The 16,620-nt window shown below is 35.0% G+C and overlaps 2 protein-coding genes across 2 annotated transcripts; both read left to right on the top strand.

Annotated features, from left to right (window-relative positions):
• The first annotated feature begins 4,543 nt into the window (after positions 1-4,543).
• LOC138138710 (lysozyme-like) lies at positions 4,544-5,336 on the top strand. Its single transcript, XM_069058711.1, has 3 exons — positions 4,544-4,705; positions 4,818-5,074; positions 5,121-5,336. The coding sequence occupies exons 1-3, from the start codon at positions 4,654-4,656 to the stop codon at positions 5,265-5,267; spliced, it is 456 nt and encodes a 151-aa protein (XP_068914812.1). The 5' UTR covers positions 4,544-4,653; the 3' UTR covers positions 5,268-5,336.
• Positions 5,337-10,503: 5,167 nt separating this feature from the next.
• LOC138139015 (lysozyme-like) lies at positions 10,504-11,312 on the top strand. The gene is made up of 3 exons (XM_069059169.1): positions 10,504-10,647; positions 10,761-11,047; positions 11,096-11,312. Exons 1-3 carry the CDS (start codon positions 10,596-10,598, stop codon positions 11,255-11,257), a joined length of 501 nt encoding a protein of 166 aa, XP_068915270.1. The 5' UTR covers positions 10,504-10,595; the 3' UTR covers positions 11,258-11,312.
• The last annotated feature ends 5,308 nt before the right edge of the window (positions 11,313-16,620 follow it).

The following is a 16,620-nucleotide window of genomic DNA, read 5'->3' as shown; positions in this document are numbered from 1 at the left end:
GTTGCGGTTCTGGTTTTATGGCCGTCGTCTCGCGGGTCCTTATAGAAGCGATAAATGAAAATCCCACGCTGTGGGTTTCTTCTGTGGGAAGGAATCGACCGTATCCTGATTCAACCTGTTTGTTTAGCATAAAAACAAAATATGTTCTTCTGAATTAATGGTAGGTCCGTAACTGTTAATTTTGTTGATCTTGTGAACTCTCTGAAATTAATGACGAAGTGAGTTCAAAGAAACAAGTCCATTTTTTAAAATTGATAAAAATAAAAACAAAAACTTGTGACATCCAGTACAAAATCATGCATATTTGTTATTGTATTTTTTTAAATTATTATTTAACGGCTCAGTTGGCTCCTACTTAATTTGCGATATTCTTCCACTTTGAAGTATATTTTAAAGTTAACTTTGTTTAAGAATTGGATTCTTTAACATTTTCCTGTCATGTCGAAAAGATTGTTACAAATTTAATAGAAAGTTTTTAAAAACTTCTTTTTTGTTAACTAAAACGCCGTAAAATGGGAGCAAGTTATGTTTTTAATTGGGAGTTACAGTGACAACAAAAAGCAAACGAATATGTATTTCTTAGAAAAGTGCGTATCGGCATACTTTGTTGTTAGTAAAAATGTATGACTGCTTTCTGACATATGATATCATCAACATTTTATTTCAATGAAAATAGGTGTTAAGTACGGTAAACACTTTTTTTCTGGTTTCTTATGGTACATAATGTGTCTACAAAAAATTACTTATTTAAATTATTAATGAAAGCACAAAGTAACAGAGAATAAAAAAAAAGAATGAAATAACAAAACAAAGATAAAACAATGTAATGTTACCTGGAGGAAAGTTATACAAAAATTTGTTTGATTAAATAAATCACGTTAAAAAGACTGAAACAAGAAGAAAAAAATTATATTACGTTTATTATAGTATAGTCCAATTTTTACCCTTTTACGATGACGTCATTATCTAGTACCTTCACGTATGTTTGAGCTAGGATCAGAAACAAATTTGAATTGATCATAAATAACTATGTGTAATAATTTGTTGACAATTGCTTCGAAAGGTTATGTTTGTAATCAATGTAATAAGACTAATAAGTGAAAGAAATTAAAAATTTTTCAAATTGACAAGAGCATTAAAATAACCTCAAAGTGACCATCAATAAATAAACGTGCCTTTTTTTTGTTTTTTTCTGTTTCTGTCGTTTCAATAAAGAGAAAGCGAGGAAGGAAATCGTGACGTCACTTCAAAAGGGTAAAAATTAGACTATAGTGAAGGTGAAAAGATAATTGGGACAAAAATAAAATAAAACAAAAAATAAGTTGGCAGATAAGAAACAGAGAAAAGAATTTGTAAAGAGAAGTAAGAAAATATGACGCATAATAATTTTTAAAGACACAAAAACGGATAGGTATACTTACTCTCGTGTCAAAAATGGATTACTCCCTAGAATTCGAACTTTTAGGGAAATAACGTTTTTCATGTTGTGTGTAACTAGAATTTTCAAAAGTTATTTTGAATGCCTAAGGTTGGTTACTTTGAATTGAGAGATTAAATCCAAATAAATATGCCGCCAGTAACCAAAATTGATTGTGAAACGAAAAATCATCTATCACTTAGCGAGAAATTAGTCATTTGCAACTGTTACAATTAATTTGCTGTCTTACATTTTTGGGATATCTTCAGTTAGGCAGTTAACAAAAAATTTAATTTAGAAATAAAAGAGAAAGAATAGAGCAATATGTATTAGAATTAGAGTAAGGAAAAACATGAGACCAGCCCAGATACTGTATAGCTTTCTCAACATATATTCTAAGAAACTTTGTTTCAATAAAATCGATTCATTATTTTTTGAGTGAAATGCGTTCAAACAGAGAGCCAGACAGACAAAAGTTCTAAAAATTGCTAAAATGTCTTATGTGTCGTGTAGTAACCAAAAATATATATCTGGAAACTCGAATTTTGTTAATAGGAACAGATTTTAATAATATGTAGTAAATTATATCATTAAGAGTAGAAGTGAGTCCTTTTGTGTTAAGCCCAGAGATTGAAGACCGAGACGAAGTCGAGGTCGACAACTGGGCGAAGCGTAAAAAGCCTCTCTACTCTGAATGATATACCGGGTGTTATGGAAGTCCACGTAATAAATTTAATCACCAACAGACCTCTTTAAAATAAACATTTTTTATTGTTTTCAACTGTCATAAATTCTCATTTTTCTCCTTTGTAAACTGCCTCTTAACTGCAAAATGAGTAGATAACGAACCGTTGCCCTAGACAACACATTCAACGTCACATTTCTTACAGGTCTTGAAAAATTTGTCAAAACTGTCAAAAGCAAATGCAAAACCATTTTTAAAAGATTTAGAACTTCAGGGACATCGTTTCAAACAATAAAATTTTGTATGCAACTCCTTTCTGTGTAAATTGGGTTTTCTAATTGCCCTCGAGGCCTTAAAACCCTCGCTACGCTCGTGTTTTGTGTTTTAATCTTGTCCCTCGGGCAATTAGAAAAGCCCAATTTACACAGAAACTCGTTGCATAAAGAACTATTAGGTACATATTGATCTTTTTTTACTCAAATATTTTTTTTTTACATTTTTCCAACCACTAATTTGACACTTCGCTCATGGGATAATCATCAATTGAAACGAAAGGCCTTTTTTTCTTTAAAATTAAAATTATCACATTTACCCAAATACCCTCTTTTTTCTGGGGAGACACTTTTAATCTTAATGAGACATATTTATTATTAACTAAAAATTAATTTCATTTAAATTTGTTTTGCATATTAGATTTTTATTTAAATTTAAAATATACAAGGTTTACGAACTTTGCTCTTTGGTATTCATACACTTTATAGAAATATGATTAAAGCGATATAAACATTAAGTAAAGGTTGTACATATAAATATATAACTGTACGATTAGATTCTGCACCATCTTGTTAACAAAGTCTTTTTAACATCGCCTTCTTCACTTCCTTGTTCTTTACACTTAACACAAGCTTTTAACTGGAGTAACATTGAAAAATGGCGAAAATTGCTCAAAATTGGTACTAGAGTCCTTCTATCCATACTAAAGTACTGTGCCAAATTAAAAAAAAAAATTGATCCAGGAATTTTAAAGTTATTTATTACCTTTTAAAGTTTCGGAATATTTTACATGCATTCTTATGAGAAATCGATCAATGCTCGTATATAAAGTGATAAAAAACATATTTGAAAATGGCCAATTTTTCTTAAATTTTTCACACATGAAGTATCGATATCGTAGAATTTTCTAATGAATTTACAAAAAAAGTTGGTCGAGGATTTTCCATGTAATCGCTAATTATATGTGGAAAAACACGGTTTTTGAGGTTGTGTACCTGTTTTAATTTCAATAAAAAGTGAACAAAATGCATATAATTGACGTCGGTATGCAATATTACACTCATATCGCACGTTTACTACAGTTACGTTAAGAACTTTAATAGAAATGCAATGAAAATTGAACTCAGTGTGCTTCTGTTTACTTTTACGTACCTACAGTCTTAGTCAAAAGATTGTAAAATCACATGTAAGTAATTATCTAAATATCAAGAAAATAAACACAAAATTTACTTGCAACTCATTACAATTCGTTTCCAAAAATTAAAAACTTTTTTTTCAAATATTGATTTCTTGTAATAAATGTTTCATAGCATTATAAGAATTCCGCAACTTTTTGCTGAGATTGTTACTCCAGTTCATCCTTAAACAAACTACATAATTGTTTGTAAAATTCCCAAAAGGTGAATCTATTTAAAATATTATTTATGTAAAATGATCAAATGTGTGACGTTAAGTTTTGACACAAACAGAGCAATTATTGAGTCACGCTTACCGTCTAAGATCACGCGAATAAATTATTACGGATTTGGAAGGTCGCATTGCACAAATTTGAAGAAAATTAATTTCTAAATAACAATTCTGGAAATCCATTCAGGATCTTGATTTATGATTCATCTTGTAATGTTCACATATGTCAACGATATATCAACTAAAGGATACACTAACGGAGACAACAAGCAAAAAATTAATAAACAGCTACAAATTTGGAATGGTTCAACAGATCTAAAAATAGAAACAATGACGTGTAGCTGGTCACCGTCGAGGGTTCACGTCATAACCTTCTTGGGCCGATGAGGACAATCAACTACCAAAAGAATGTACAAGAATTACAAACAGAAATAGGTACTCGTACATACCTACACTAAAAAAAAATGTTTAAATGTATTTTTGTTGGTTTATTTTTTTTTTTTTGTAAATTTTGAAAAAGAAGTCTTGCATTGTGAGGTTCTTTTTCCTGCACTCCCTTGTGTCCAACAACAAAAAAAAATAAATGCAAATGCACTTGCAATGGTGTACCTATCTAGTGATAAGTTTTCCAATTGGCGTTAGCCCAGATCATCAAAAAAACCCACCTGTGATAAGATTGAGTGAGGTCAAGGCAACACATTTCCCTCCTCCAAACTCGAAAACCTTTCACCGACCAATCGCAACACTCTTACGTGAACACCGCATTGCCAAGTCGAGAAACTCGACTGCAAACAGATACATATGCTGCAAGCCTGCGGTGTATTCTTCAGTGAATCGCGCGACGGTGACTCCTGAAGATCTCTGCTTCGACATGACAAGACTCGAGAGTGTAGTGTTGGCTTTAGCCGCCCTTTGCCTGACAGGTCAGTACCAGAACGATTTCCCTCAAGACGTGAGCGTCGGCCGTCAGGCCTGAGCTTGATCCGGCGCACGCGGAGCGTTTTGGCCCAAATTGGAATTTTGCATTTTGTGCAGCCGCCGACCAGAACCTCCCCGTGACGCAACAGTGTCTGGGGTGCATCTGCGAGGCCATCTCTTCGTGCGACACCAGCGGGAGCTGCTCGGGGGATGTGTGCGGCCCCTTCAGGCTCACGTGGGCGTACTGGGCTGACGCAGGGAAGCCCACCGTGAACAACGAAGCTCCGGACTCGAACACCGCCTACGGTAACTGCGCCCGTGACACCTACTGTTCGGCCCTGGCGGTGCAAGGATACATGCAGAAGTTCCAACAGGTACGGTTGGTACCAGTTTTGGTTGTTTCTCACGTGTCACTTGCAGGATTGTAACAACGACGGGAAGATCGACTGTGATGATTTCGCCGCCATCCACAAGCTTGGAGGGTACGGGTGCAAGGGGGGTTTGCCGGGGGTGTACGGACAAAGGTACCAGCAGTGCAAGTCGCTAGTGAGCGCCACCGGCAATTAAGACTAAATCAAACTACTGTGAATTCTTTATTTTTTATTTTTATTTTCGTCAATAAATCGTGTAACAATTCTTTCGTGTTTTTGTGAAGCTGCTTCTCGTTAAGATTCCATTTCTTTTGCTAATCCCCAATGAGGGTTGCACACCTTCGTAAGGGTGACGAGCAAGATTTACTGGAGTGACGTACCAGAGGTTAGTAAGATGAGATGTAAACAAACTTGACCTTCGTTGCGAAGTTGGTCATGCCATGAAAAATAATTAAACTTTGATACTTATCATCATTTGGAAATGTTTTGATGTGTTTTTAATTATTTTGTTGAGCGGTCAAAGTTCCCTATTACCATAAATAAATACCATCAGAGGAGTACCGATAGTGGTACCATCAGGGCAAAACACTGGGCGCAACAGTCTGAACAGCTGATGTTACGACATTCTTCGTGAAAATTCTTCCAAAGAAATCAGTGTGAAAAACAGATGTCCCATGGTAAGAATGGAAGTACTGGAAGAAGAAGAACTTCTCTGCGATAATGTTTGTAAAGATTTTAACGACACTAATAACGGCGAGAACATCATAACCTTGGTGTCATCTTAACTTGATTAACTGAAGACGTGAGGGTAGATACCTCTGAAACAAAAAGTTGTTCTGCCAGTAAAAAACTTTAATCGCCTTCAGCTCCGAAGAACGAATCATATTGTGACTGTTAAGACTCTTACTAATAAATGACCTCAATAAATAATTCTGATTTGTATAATGTTCATTCGTATTTCGTAGAGCCATTGACAATAAAGATGTCAGGTTCAGTGTCCAGTTACATAATTTACACCTCTTGTCGAAGAAATTGTTTACTGAACTTAAATTACAAAATTTGCTGGTGGATATTATTGACATGATTTGTTTAAAAGACATCAAGAAAATGACTTCCCGGAGCGTTGAAAAAAGTTTTCCTCTTAAAAAAAAATATTGTTTTGAACAGTTCTATATTACAAAATTGGTACCAACAGTTGGAAAATCAATATTTGGTGAGAAGAGGTCGTGCGGTTCAAGTTCCATAGCTAGAAGGCAATGGAGCAACTTTCTAGAAACTCATCAAGACATTAAAAATTTAAGTTTACTGACGCCGACTTGCCTTCATTCATTTCCACTAATCAAAATTTGAAATTTCGCAGTACAAGAATCCTCCAAGAAGATTACATCGAAAATGATACAGAGGTCATGTTTGTTCATGCATTAAATGTTAAATATTAATCTCTCTTGTTTGTGTTTAGCCATTTCCGAAAAAAGCTGGATATTTTAATTTCATTAGCCAGCTTTTTTCGGAAATTCGAAAATGTATTGTGGGTTGCATTTTTAATTCCGTCGTAGACATTATCACTCGTGAAATATCCTGTATTAATAATAGAAGTTTATTTGACGAGTTCTTGTGTAAATTAGGGTTCTTTGGCACGAGTGGGCCAGTTTAAAACGCGAGTGAAACGAGCGTTTTAAAGGCCCACGAGTGCAAAAAAAGCCCAATTGACACACGAACGAGTTGAATACAACGTTTTTTTGTTCGACGAGCCCCTTAAAGGCTCCCAATCGCTTAAAATCTTTAAAATTAGCTTGACGTTTCGTTTTGACAAGTGGTGACATTTATCAAAATTCGTTCACATAGGAGAAAATTCTCAAATTCTGACAGTGTCGAACAAAAAAACCTAATATATTACTCCTACTATACTGAAGTTTTCTTTCGTCTTTTCTGCAAAACATGCAGAACAATAATAAAACATCACGTGTAAAGCTATTCTTTCCATTTTTTTAAATTTCGCGCCGGATCTATTTGTTGTAGCGTAGAGTGAACTTTTTTAGTAACATTTATGTCATGTCAAGCAATCTATGAGTGGACAGAGTTCAGTAGAAATTTTATTTTTCACAGCACAATGAGCTTCAGAGTGAAGGTTAAGTTGATTTACCTTCCATCGTGTTAAGCTCTTTTAGGTTTCTTCTCGTTTTTCGACAAACTCTTTAGAGTAGGTACTTCCATAGATCTTGCATCTTGCTTATCGCGTTAGTTTTCAACACCACCAAGAATATGTCGAAGACATTCAATAAAGTTCAGGTTAATCAGTACCAGCGCGAATTTATCCCTCTTTGTTGAACGATTTAGATGTTGCAAGAGAAAAATATTAAAAAGAGCTTCAATATATCAACAGACAAAATTTATTAACAACAACAAAAGTATAAAATAAATAACTTGCGGGATGATTTGTCTTAGGAGTCATCCACGCCCACTCTTGTTTTGCACTACAGGTACTTCAGCCATTTTTCTTCTGGTAACTCCCCCCCTTAACACCTGTACTTTCCTACGTAGCGGATGGTAAGAAAATAATCTCAGTCGATCTTATAATCCTGAAACTCTGGCTTGAGAAACTGTCGAAATCCGGTACGACTCTTACCTGCTGGAAGTTCTGCATATACCCTTGTACGGTGAAAATCGAAAAATCACGGGAATAGGCAGTACTGGTAGTGGTCTTCTACCAAGTTTTGGGGTCGTATATGATCCGTGTTGTTGTGCATGTGTTTTTTGCAGATGGCTTCGTGTAGTCACCATTTAACCGAAAAAGAGCTCGAGGAGATCGTTAGAGTGTATGAAGCGAAATAATCAGATAATGAAGACAAATGTGACAGTAGACAATTGGTTCACCTCTTTTACTTTATCAGTTGAACTGCAAAATAATGGTCTTACATTAGTAGGAACATTACGCAAAAACAAACCAGAACTAATCATTCAATTCTCATTGCTCTCATTGATTAAATAAACTAATATTTCCACTTGGTAATACAATTCTGGAAATTTATATTTTTGTAATTTGCCTCCATTTTGATTCTCTAATAGACATACTAACGAACGCGACGTCGTCATCTCTGATGCCATTATAGCCATTAATTCACGGAACATTTTACGAAAAATTTTAAATTGGCAAAGCTTGATACGGAATTATTTTGTCATGCATGTCAGTTTAAATTAGAAAATGTGTCAAGAACAGAACGTGTCCAATGGAAAAAATTGACCGTATTTCAAGGGGCGTACATGCAAGATTATCTTGATTATCTTCCATATTCGTGTTTTGTGACAGAATTTGGATAAAACAAACGGCGACTAGATCAAATGTTTACTTTTAAAATTAAAACATTACCTACCGCCACAAAAATCCCCAAATTGACTAAAGTAAACATTTTTGTTTAAAAACGGCTTGAAAAGGGAAAATTACAAAAAATAGTTTCATAAGACCTTTAAGCACTCATTCTTTAAAATAACTCGTGGCTACGCCACTCGTTTTTTAAACTTGAATTCGTGCTTCAAGACTGGTCTTATGAAACTTGTTTTTTAATATACTATTATTAAATTCATTTTCAGTTTCACAAAATAAAATAAACATCTTTGAATACAGCGCTGCGGTACTTAATTTCTGCAGAGTTAGGATTTCAGTTAATTAATTTTTTCTTAGTTTATGATGACAAACTGTTTGTCAGAGAATTGAAATAATCTGGTCGTGCCATGTCAAATTTAGTAATTAGTAAAGCGTACAGCTCCAATCGTGGTTTCTGCTTCGTCGTATGAAAGTCCGAGTGGATTCTGGCAAAATTAGAAATTGATTGTTTTGTTGATCGTACTTACGCTTTTCGGAACGTCAAGGTCCGTGGAATTCGATAGGATATAACAATCATAAAGAGATTGGAGAACACGACATTTTGAAAGATCATACACACGCTCTACTAAAATTCAAATTATTTAGAAACGATTAATTGACATTATTATTTAATTAGCAAGCAACACAAGAGCTGGCGTTTAGAGGGCATAATGAAAATGAAAATTGATTTAACCAGAACAAAGTTACAGAATTGTTAAATTGACATAACGATAAGTTTCATCAATTTGTAGATGAATCAAAAAAAAAAAATTGAAAGACATTTCCAATAAGAGGTTACCAAATAACGCTTGGAAACTTAGAGCTTAGGCTAACGCAAATAAATTTGGAAAATATTGCAGAATGGGTACGAACCACATCACTGGTTGCATCCTCTGGCAAAGGGTAAAATTTCAATTAAAAGTAACTTCAATGAACTCCTAGTCAGAAGAAAATGTGTTTATAATAACGGAATATTTTCGACCTGGCGAATTAATAAATGGAAAAGGGGAACAGTATCAGCTGCAGTTTTTCAAGAAATTGTCAAAGATACTGTTTTGCAACACCACGTTCGTCGAGTTGTGGAAAGCTTTCGGACAACAAAGAGCGTGCTGAAGTCTGCTGGAAGGCCGCAAGAAAACCAAAATATCATGGAATATGTGGAAGCGCTTGTTGAAGGGACTCCGCAAACTTAATTACGTCGGTTATCAGCGCAAACAAACGTATCTCTTGGACTATGAGAAAGATCTTGAAAAAATCGTTTACATATGGATGCTTGCATGTCTTTTTGCTACCAGAAATGTAGCCACCAAATGTTACTCATTTAAAAACACGTATCTGCAAACTCTTCCCAATACAATTTTTCAGCAAGATCAATATCTTGCCAACCATACTTTACAGTTTCTACAAACGTCTGGCAAAGAAATCATAAACCGGCCGGTGAAATCTCCAGATTTATCCCCAACAGAGAACGTCTGGGACGGTATCAGCACTGGCTCAACCGTCAACAATGCTAGACCAACTTCGAACACGTTTGATAGGGACGACTTACCACAAGAATTTGATCCATGCCACGAAGAGTTAGAGTGTTCTAATAATTGCGGTGGACTAACTTATTCATTATTAAAATTTTGTGATGTAATGGTATTGGAATTTCACAATTCTTTTGTCATGTATTAGACCATCCAGATGCATATAAAAACAAACAAATCAATACAAACAATCAGTTCGTCCGGATGTTGCATTTTTTTGTGCTGCAGTATAGGTTGAAGCCATGTTCAGGAAGTGCATTGGCTACTTCATCTAATTATTACTAGCTACTGCACTTAAAATCTACTAACTGCCCATAGTAATAGTGAAGCGGATCATGAACTTACATGTTGAAACAAATCATTTTGCCTCTAATTCTTGTTTCATTCTGTCAGATCGTTTCATTCTATGCATTAAGCGTCACTTACACATATAATGAAGTCTTTTGATATGATTTTACACGACACATACTTATTAAACGTCCGCATACGTCAATGTGATAAGAATAGATGAGATCAAGGCCAACGGATTCCCTTTAAAAAATTCAAAAACCTGTCCTGAACCAATAACAATATTCTTGCATCACAACCGCATAAACAAGACTATACTACTGTACATTCTCACCCAGACGTCACCATGAAAAGATTCGATACTGTTGTGTTGGCTTTAGCTGTTTTTCACCTAACAGGTCAGTATCCCAGTTGATTTAGTCCTTGACAAAAAGTACAACTTTAAGCTTCTTAGCTTAAACACTCTCTTGAGTGTGGGCAATCAAGTTTAAGCTCGTTGCTTTATTTTCAGGGCCACATTCAAATTCTTGTGGGGCTGTCACCACCAACATAAGTTATCCCGTGACGCCAAAATGCCTGAGCTGCATGTGCGAGGCCATGTCTTCGTGCGATACCAACGGGAGCTGCACTGGGAATGTGTGTGGTCTGTTTAAAATCACGTGGGGGTACTGGGTTGAGGGAGGGAAGCACACTGTTAACAACGAATCTTCGGAGTCAGCCTTCGCACACACTCACTGCACCGTTGACACCTACTGCTCGCTCTTGACCGTGCAAGGATACATGCAGAACTTCCAGCAGGTGAGAGTCGTACCGGATTTCGACTGTTTCTTCAAACGAGAGTTTTAGGATTGCAACGACGACGAGAAGATCGATTGTGATGATTTTCTTATCATCCACTACGTAGGAGGGTACGGGTGTCAGGGGGGGAAGTTACCAGAAGACAAATGGATGAAGTACTTGCAGTGCAAAGCAAGAGTGGGCGTGGATGAGTCTTTAGACAAGTCATGACGCAAGTTATTTATTTTATACTTTTATCGTCGTCAATAAATCTTGTCTCTTGATATTTTGTAAAGTTCTTTTTAATGTTCTTCGGTTGCAAAATCTAAATAGTTTAATGGAGAGGGATAAAGTTGCGCTGGTAGGTACTGATTAACCTAAACTTTGAATGTCTTCCACATATTCTTGGTGGTGCTGGGAACTAACGCGACAAGCAAGATCTAATGGAGTAGTACCAATAATAATAATCTCTGAGACAATTGGACCAATATTGCAAAGATAATACTTTGCCAAAAGAAGCCAAGCAAAGGTATCAAAAATCCAAAGAGATAGTGGGCGTCACTGACACTTAAGACAAGTTATACCGTGAATAGTTGATTTGATAGTTTTTTTTGTTCGACACTGTTAGAATTTGAGAATTTTCTCCTGTGTGAACGGATTTTGATAAATGTCACAACTTGTCAAAATGAAACGTCAAGGTAATTTTAAAGATTTTAAGCGATTTGAAGCCTTTAAGGAGCTCGTCGAACAAAGAAAACGTTGTATTCACTGTTATTAATGTTCGCAACCCACAATACACAAAATTTTAGTTTAATGATGAGCTACTACTGACGATTTCGGATAAAAACATTTTTATATCTCATATGTACTGTCGCGGGCAAAGAATACTGTTAGGTACCTTATATATTACTATAGACACTTCCAAAACTCAATACATATTTTGATTGAGTGTCTGTAGTAACATACTGTACCAGTACCTATTCTTTGCCCGTGGTTGTACTCGTAACTTACATATGACAGAGCCGCCCCTCGTCAACGAGTCACGAGCCGCCACTGGATACAGCTTTGCCGTACTTTATTTTTGCAGAGTTAGGATTTCTATAGTATTTTTATCTTCCTAAGGAATTTTGGCTTAAGTCATAAATAAACCGAACAAAGACCCTACATAAAGAAATTTATTGTGATATTGTACCTGTCAATCACTAGCCGGCCTCGGAGAAAAAAATTACCTGGGGTAGTACTCAAAATATTTGTCGGAGACCCTCTAGTGATTGATAGGCACAATATGACAATAAATTTCTTTAAGTAGGGTCTTTGTTCGGTTTATTTAGGGTTTAAGTCAGAATTCCTTAGGAAGTTACAAGCACTATACCATCACCAGCTGTTTGTTGTTGGTATCGTACCACATTAGGCTAATGTGTGTAATGTGACATTACTACATAGCGGTTTAACGGCTCAACCTTCGAATTCTGTTAATTAATTTTTTCTTAGTTCAGTGTTAATAATGGTAAATGTTCAATAAGTGGTGAGCAATAATAATTCAGACATTGTACATTTTTTAATAAGCAATAAATTCTCTTCATTGTCTTTTGATGACAAACTGTTTGTTTGAGAGTTGAAAGAACCTGGTCGTCAAATGTTAAATTTAGTAATTAGTAAAGCGTCCAGCTCCAATCGTGGTTTCTGTTTCGTGGTATGAAAAGTGCGAGTGGATTACTGTTAGCAAAATTTGAAATTGATTGTTTTGTTGGTCGTACTTACTTTTTTCGGAACGTCAAGGTCCGTGGAAATAGACAGGATATAACAATCATAAAGAGATTGGAGAACACGATAGTTTAATTGATTTAACCAGAACAATTTTATTGAAAACTTACAAAATTATTAAATCGGCATACCTACTTAACAATAAATTGAAACAATTTGTAGATGAATAATTAATGATTTTCACTAGTTTGTATAAAATGATACAATATGATTTAATTAAAATATGCCTGGCACTATAGCAAATACAGGGTGTTTTCGAAGTTGAGGCGTTCCTTGTAACACGAGGTACTATACATTATTCTTAAGAATTTTAGCCTAAATCTTCTTAGTAAAATGTTTGTATTAACGGAGATAATTGATTGTATATTTTTATGGTTTTCTAAAATTTTGAGTCCGGTCCTGTCTATTCCTCCGCTGTACTAGATTAGTAACTGACGTGGCCCGGGATGGTGTCTTTCTGAAAATCGCTCTGCCTACTCTCTGGACGCCGCAGCTGCATTCTGAAAACGTGATACTGATAAAATTGCCCATACTTACATTAGCAACATATCTGAGAGCTCATTATTTTCGTAAGGATAAAGCCATTCCGACTAATTAGCTCACAACTCTGACAGTATTTTTGATTAACGTCCATGCTCATTTGATTTTTTTTTTGTCAATTCTAATTTTTAACAAATCAGCGCAAATTTGAGCAGGAACGGTTTAAAAAAAACACCCTGTATAAAACATAAGTCTTTACATGGGAGATACTTTAAAGAACTGGAACAACCGAAATTAATATTCAGGTTTCTCATGCATGGTTTAAGAAATCAAATATTCACCCTGAGACGGAGGGTTTTATATTTGCAATACAAGATCGTGTTATAAATACAAGAAATTATAAAAAAACACATATGCGGTTTGCAATCGATCATTGATAAATATAGGATTTGCGGAACTGAAGGGGAAACAATTGAACACATCATTTCTTCTTGCACCGTTTTGGCTCAAAGCGAATATAAGAAACGTCATGATATATTCGCTAAAATTATACACATGAATTTAGCTGTTAAATTCAATTTATTAAAGAATACATAACTAGATTATAGTTGTTATAAACCAGAAAGTTGTTTGGAAAACGACAATTACAAATTATATTTTGATCGAACAGTTTTAACTGAGATTCATATTATAGTCCAGTCAATAGAGACATAAAAATGGCTCCACCTTGCAAAAGATACAGAAAAGTTTAAACTTTGGCAGGTATTAATATTGCCGAGTTTGCGACCTTGGGGGGTTGCCGCTCGCCCCGCCATACTGGAGAATAGGGGTTGAAAATCACATTTCTGCGATAATTTCATTATCCGTGCGAGATATGTCTATCTAAGTTATTATAGAAAATGTAGAGCGTACAATTCTCTACATTTTTTGTTGTTTATGTTTTTTGTCAGATCAATAGTATCGTAGTTACAGCGTGTAGAAATCGAGAATTTCTTTTATTTTTGTACTTTTTATTCTTTTCCACACCACCACAGAGGTAGAGCAAAAGGGTGCGTTTTTTTTACGTAGTGTCCCCGGTGGGCATAGTCTACGATGCAGTAGAAGTTTACTGTTTTACTCTTTTTGATCTCTTTGTAACGTAGACGGATCCAAATGATCTGGATCGATCGGTATAGATGAGCTGAATTCATCAGAGTTTATGAATTCGGGAATTTCTCTTGAGAATTTTCCTCTTGTTCCTCGGGGTCATCATCATCATCATCAGGATATATAAACTTTTCTGTACCTTTTGCAAGGTAAAACTCCCTATTGATTGGACTATTCAGCATAACAGACCAGACGTTATTATTTTAAATAAACAACAAAAGCAAGCATATCTTTTAGATATAGCTGTTCCAAATTCACATAATATAACACAAAAATTAATAAATATTTAGAGCTCTCCGTTGCTATGAGAAATATTTGGTGTTTAGAAAAAATTTCGATTTTACCACTTATAATTTCAGCAACGGGAATAGTACCGCAATCTCTTTTTAAAAATTTAAAAATTCTGGATTTAGGGAACACATTGGTAGTTGAAATTCAAGAAGGTATATTATTATACTCATGTCATATCGTGAGGAAGTTCCTTAACATTGACACAGAACATAATACACAACAAAGTCAAAATGCGGAGGCGAGACGCCGGTAATTATGTTGATAAGCACTGCACTATTACTTGATAGTATTATCCGTAATAGTGTATGTACTCCGCCAAAATTGCCGTGCCGCCAGATGGTCGAGCGAAATTAGTAATGCAATAAAAGTTGAGGATGAAATAAAGAGTTTTCTTTGTTTTTCATGTCAAAGTCTCCTGTTTTTCACAATTAGCTATAATATTTCGTTTCCCAAATGAAGGAAAAACTCTTAAGCAGTTCATGTGTTTTTATAATGTAAGGTTAAGCTCATAAAGAAAAGATTTTTTCAATTATTGTCCACTGAATTTGAAAATTTAATATCAGGGAAAAGTTAACAGGACAAACTTATGATGCAGCATCGGTCATGGCAGACGAGTTAAATGTTTTACAAACGAAAGTTAAAACAATTTCCCCTGAGATACCTACTTTTCACTCATTGCTTTGCTCATTACTTGAATTTAATTTTGAAAAATATGCGCAATATAATCAGGGACTGTAGAATTTTTTTGCGAATAGGTATGTATTGTAAATTTTTTCCCGTATTTTTTAAAAATCAACAAAAAGAAACAATATTTTGAAAGACATGTGTAATAAGAAGTTACCAAGTAACCCTTCGAAACTTAGAGCTTAGGTTTAACAAAATATGTGCTAATGAAAATAAATTAGGAAAATACTTAGGTATTTGGATGCAAACTGGGTACGAACCGGCACTGGTTGCATCCTCCATCCTCTGACAAAGAGTAACATTACAATTAAAAGTAACTTCAATGAACTCCTAGTTAGAAGAGAATATTTTTATAATAACGGAATATTTCCGATCTGAAGAATTGATAAATGGGAAAGGGGAATATTCGTATGTTGAATTTGAGGAACAGTATCGGCTGCAGTTTCTTCACAAAATTGTGAAAGATACAGTTTTGCAACACCACATTAGTCGAGTTGTGGAAAGCTTTCAGACAACAAGGAGCGTGCTGAAGTCTTCTGGAAGGCGGCAAGAGGACCAAAGTGTTGTGGAACATGTGGAAGCGCTTATCGAAGCGAACGACTTACATAAATCATCTAATTCGATCCATGCCTCGAAGAGCTAGAGAGTTTTCTAATAACTGCTATGGACTAACTCATTATTAAAATTTTGTGATGTAATAGTATGAGAATTTCACAATTCTTTTATTATGTATTAGACCATTCAAATCCATACAAAAACAAACAAATCTATACAAACAACCAGTTCTTCAGGATGTTGCATTTTTTGTGCTACAATATAGGTTGCAAACATGTTCAGGAAGTGTACGGCTATTTTATCTAATTACTACTAGTTACTGCAACTTAGAGTCTACTAACTGTCCGTAGTAATAGTGAAGCGGATCATGAACTTACATGTTGAAACGAAATAATCCCGCTGCGACTGCTTGAAATAATGAATCAATAATTTTGCCTCTGATTCTTGTTTCATTTTTTCAGATCGTTGCATTCAATGCATTAAATGTCACTTACACAGATAACGAAGTCTTTTGATATGATTTAACAGGACACATTAAACTTCCGCATGCGTTAAGGTGATAAGAATAGATAAAATCAAGGTCAACGGTTCCCTTCAAAAAATTCAAAAACCTGTCCTGAACCAATAACAATTTATTCTTGTGTCAAAACCGCATAAAGAAGACTATACTACTG

Source organism: Tenebrio molitor, chromosome 9, assembly GCF_963966145.1.
Source record: "Tenebrio molitor chromosome 9, icTenMoli1.1, whole genome shotgun sequence".
Taxonomy (NCBI): Eukaryota; Metazoa; Arthropoda; class Insecta; order Coleoptera; family Tenebrionidae; genus Tenebrio; species Tenebrio molitor.
The sequence above is the reverse complement of the archived record's forward strand: the minus strand, read 5'-3'. Positions and strand labels throughout refer to the sequence as shown.

Excerpts from the sequence above, each read along its gene's own strand:
- LOC138138710 (XM_069058711.1), top strand. The coding sequence starts at position 4,654 with ATGACAAGACTCGAGAGTGTAGTGTTGGCTTTAGCCGCCCTTTGCCTG. Across the intron at positions 4,706-4,817 it reads AGCCGCCCTTTGCCTGACAG|CCGCCGACCAGAACCTCCCC; the intron begins GTCAGTACCAGA and ends CATTTTGTGCAG. Across the intron at positions 5,075-5,120 it reads ACATGCAGAAGTTCCAACAG|GATTGTAACAACGACGGGAA; the intron begins GTACGGTTGGTA and ends TGTCACTTGCAG.
- LOC138139015 (XM_069059169.1), top strand. The coding sequence starts at position 10,596 with ATGAAAAGATTCGATACTGTTGTGTTGGCTTTAGCTGTTTTTCACCTA. Across the intron at positions 10,648-10,760 it reads AGCTGTTTTTCACCTAACAG|GGCCACATTCAAATTCTTGT; the intron begins GTCAGTATCCCA and ends CTTTATTTTCAG. Across the intron at positions 11,048-11,095 it reads ACATGCAGAACTTCCAGCAG|GATTGCAACGACGACGAGAA; the intron begins GTGAGAGTCGTA and ends CGAGAGTTTTAG.